The sequence below is a fragment of the Asparagus officinalis genome, chromosome 4 (assembly GCF_001876935.1).
Source record: "Asparagus officinalis chromosome 4, Aspof.V1, whole genome shotgun sequence".
NCBI classification, from domain to species: domain Eukaryota; kingdom Viridiplantae; phylum Streptophyta; class Magnoliopsida; order Asparagales; family Asparagaceae; genus Asparagus; species Asparagus officinalis.
In genome coordinates, this window is record NC_033797.1 from 24,396,051 (window position 1) to 24,400,093 (window position 4,043).

General features: G+C 38.6%; 1 protein-coding gene across 6 annotated transcripts in view; it reads right to left on the bottom strand.

The window, feature by feature from the left end:
* Positions 1 to 1,419, bottom strand: part of LOC109839793 — a 9,719-nt gene extending 8,300 nt beyond the window's left edge. For 2 of the 6 annotated variants that reach the window (XR_002246750.1, XR_002246749.1), the window contains exons 1-5: positions 1,194 to 1,412; positions 972 to 1,092; positions 856 to 899; positions 583 to 763; positions 70 to 174 (exon numbers count right to left, since the gene is read on the bottom strand). Coding sequence is in view for 2 of the 6 variants with exons in the window: in XM_020408289.1 (XP_020263878.1) it covers positions 220 to 251; positions 583 to 763; positions 856 to 899; positions 972 to 1,071 (357 nt within the window). In the remaining 4 variants the exon portion in view is untranslated. Of the gene's footprint in view, positions 1 to 6; positions 252 to 582; positions 764 to 855; positions 1,093 to 1,193 lie in introns of those variants that run through there. The other 4 variants (XR_002246752.1, XM_020408290.1, XM_020408289.1 and 1 more) reach the window with 4 other exon arrangements.

Below are 4,043 nucleotides of genomic sequence, written 5' to 3' on the forward strand. Positions count from 1 at the left end.
ACCCATAATAAAACCTCCCATATTATAAGTTTTCAATACTATAACAATTCTAGGAACAATTTGACTCACCTACGCATTTGACCTATGTGTTCATGAACAGGAAGAACACTCATGTCCTCCTCACGCATTGTTGGAACCCCTGGTGCTATATCATCATCCTCAGCACATCATCTTCTGCAATGAACAAGTGGACAGTGAAAAATGATTAAAAGGAAGAAATCAACCTATACTCCCCAGCAACTTCAATCGACCTGTAGTAAATGGGAATAGCGGAAATGTTATGAAAGAAGATGATAATTTAAAAGGCCTAACTTAGAAAGTAAGTGTGGGAACTTATTTTCTGATTGAGTAATTGGAGGTTGTAGCGAGGATAACTGAAACTGAAACTGAAACCTATGCAATTTTATACAACAATATTTTATTTAAATTAAAAAAAATCTGTTTTCAACGTGTGCCTTCTAGGATCAGAACTTGGGTTGCTATCATACAACCTTAAAGTCACTTTCACACCAAAATTCCGAATATGTGCTTTTACACACTAACAGAAGCAATTAAAACACGGCCATAACAACAAGCACACACCTCGATCATCAAATCCACGATCGAGAAGAGCAAGTTGTGTTCTAATATCCGGTAGGTGTGCTCTCATTTGCCCCCTCGGTTCATTTCCTGATACCGCAGGAGCTTCACCTCGGCCTCGCTGACAACTGGAATACATCCAAATTATGACAGGAATCAACAAGATACACACTATCACAAAGACCTACAACAATAAAGCACACAAGCTAAATTAATAACATTACTAAGCAACAACATGATAACTTCAAATAAGAGAACACAAGTGAGAACCAATACCAGCATATTCGGCGCAAATTGCTCAATCATGAACAGGAAAATAACTGCACAGAACCACATTAGATAGTAGTCAATTATCTTGCCAAGAAAACGAATGGGGAATTAATTGGACACACCCATGAAACTAAAGTAGAACACCGCTGATCGCTTGTCGGGGAGAAGTTGGAAGAATCTTTTCTCGATGTCAGCATGGTTCCCACGAAAGAAAGAGCTCATTGTTTCTATCTAGTTCGGAATCTACGGGGAGGAAAGATCACATGAAAATAAACTGAAGTTCACAGATACATTTTTACAAACAATTTATCTGCAAGAACCAAATTCGACAAACGAACGCATACTTGAGAGGGGGTAGACTGAAGAAGCAGCGATCGAAGAGGTTTTGTTTGCAGAGGAATGATGGGTTTGTGAAGGAAAGGGGGGTGGGGGAGAGAGAAGAAACGTGAAGCGGTCGATGCTGCCATTGCTATGCTACGCGTTGATCGGAGCGCAGAAAGTGCTAACACCAAAAAGTTTCGGTTACGTATAGCGACACCCATGTATTTTAGCACCATTCGTCCAGGCTTGTAGCAGTGGGCTATAAGATACGGGCCATCCTTTGGGCCGTATATGCAAGGGTATCCTTAATAAGTACTAGCCCAAGTACTAGCCCCTTCCATCTTCTACAATTGCATATTAGTCCCTCAAGTTTGGAAATTGCATATTATTTCCTCAAATCCTATGAGGCCTTGCAACATGGTCCTTCAAGTTAAATCACATTAGATTTGAGGGAAATATTCCGTCAAATCTAATGGTTGGAGGCAAAATAACCGCTTTACCCCTCCATTATGTTCCCCAACTCATTTCTTAGTCCACTCAGGTTCTTATTCTCCAATGTTTAGAAAAGAACTCTAACCCAAAATTGAGTTTCACAAGGGTTTGGAACATCAGATTGGGGTGGCTATGGTGATTGTAGATGCTGTTTAGAAGTTAACTCAACATGTTGATGGCTGATATCAAACAGTCAATGAAAGAAGTGATTAAGTTGACAGAGGTCCTCTAACCCTCTGAGTGTCCAGTTCTGGAGTAGGCAGTTCTTCCCTGCGTAAGTAGTAAATCGTAAGAGAACGAGGTTGGGTTCCTCGATTATTCCTCCGACGATCAGGTCAGTAATATGCTTGAGTGGAGAAGTAACTGAACTGTAAAAGTTCTTAAGCACAATGGGTGGAGAAAAAGATCTTTTTTATTGTTAAAAATAGTAGTCTTATTTATAGTGGTGATAGAAGGATAGAATGATAACTTTGGCCGAGTATTGGTCGACGACCACATCAGCATCTCGTTATAGGTGTCAGTCGACAAGTGAAAGAGAGGTCACCTCGGTATTTAATGCGAAGTGATTTGGAGCGTTGGTGGCAACGTGGTCCGATGTGTAATAAAGACTATTGGAGGCAGAAGAATGATGACGTCCATAATGCATTTAATGGCATTTATTGCGAGATGATTGGCTGTTAGTGCGGGGGAGGGGCTCGAGGCTCGAGAAATGTCGTCGCCTTTTACTCGTCCAGTGGTCGAGAAGTACCGCCCTTTGAGTCGCATTCGTAAGATGTCGGCCGAATGATCAGTCGGGTAGGTCGATCATGGAGCCGACATAGCCATGGGTCAACATGTAACACCATTTAAGTCGTCCTCACGAGATGTCGTCGTCTCGAGTCGTCTAAACTGGGTCATGGGTTGTTTTAAAGTACTGGCTTGATTACGCATAATGTGGGATATTTCTCTGCCATTGATTGGAGATTAATTTTCAACACTAAAATGACTATAGCACAACCATTATTAGGTTTTTTTAACTGAAATACTAACAGGGGGAACAAATGCAAGACTGTTTAGGATTTAAGAGGCTAATATGTGATTTCTAAGATTTGAGGGACTAATATGAAATTATTGAATATGTAAGGGACTAATATGTAAATAGTCCTAAAGGGTAATGAGGTTACAAAAAATGGTATAGAGAGCCCTCAACATAAAAGGATATGACGTTCATATTATTTGTGCTAGTTTGGTATTTTATTTGCACTGGTTTTCACTATGCACACTAATACGTGCTGATTTAAAATTGTTAGCAGAACGCGCGACATTATTTACCTCATGTGATTTTGTTTAGAGTATTTTTACGAAGGGTTATTTGCCTATGTACCCCACAAAACCATCTGTAACTGCATATATACCCCCAAATCTCTAACTTCGGCTAAGGGCCTGTTCGTTTGCCTAAAAAAAAGAGGGAAATCAAAGAAATGGAAAACTATTAAAATGAAGAATTGTTTTTGGAGTGTTTGGTTGGCTAAAAAAGAAGGAAATCAAAGAAATGAAATTGAAATGATGTTAGTTGTCACCTTATTATTGAATGATGTTTGTGATTTTTTAAGAAAACTAGTTTTGGAGTATTCGGTTGGCGAAAAAAAAATAAGGAAATGAATTATAAGAAACCTATTTCCTGTAGTTTCTTGTTTTCTTTTGTTCGGTTCATTCTTAAAAATAAGAAATGAAATGAGATGAGATGAGTTGTCATTGTATTATTGGGTGATGTGAAGAAAGATTAAGAAAAGTGTTTTCATAACTTTTTGGGATGAAAATGAAGAAATGAAATGTTAATGAGATAAAGTGAATTGTTATAATATTTTATTGGATGATGTGAGTGATTTGAAATGATGAGAAGAGATGAGTTAAGTGATGTTTGGATGAAAATAATATTTTATTAGATGTGATGGATGAGTTGTTAGATGAAAATAATATTTTATTAGATGTGATGGATGAGTGGTTAGATAAAAATTATATTTTATTAGATGATGTGGATGAGTTGTTGGATGAAAATAATATTTTATTGGATGTTGTGGGTGAGTTTTAGGGATGGAAATGGAGGAAATGGTGAGTTTTGAGATTTTCACCATTTCCATTTCCATTTCTTGGTTTTTAGAAAACTAACGAACAGGCCCTAATAAGAATACCCCTCTCCACTGTTAGTTAATATAAAATTAAAAAATTGACAAAATTACCCTCCCGGTCCTCCCCATTTTCCCTCTCCCCCTGACCTTTCCAACCCCCCACCTCCAAACCAAGACATTATAATGCCAGCGCCGGCGGCCTCCCCTCGCCATAGCGCTGCAGCTCATCCCCTTTTTAATGTAAATTAAGCGTCCGCTGGTTTCCTCCGATTA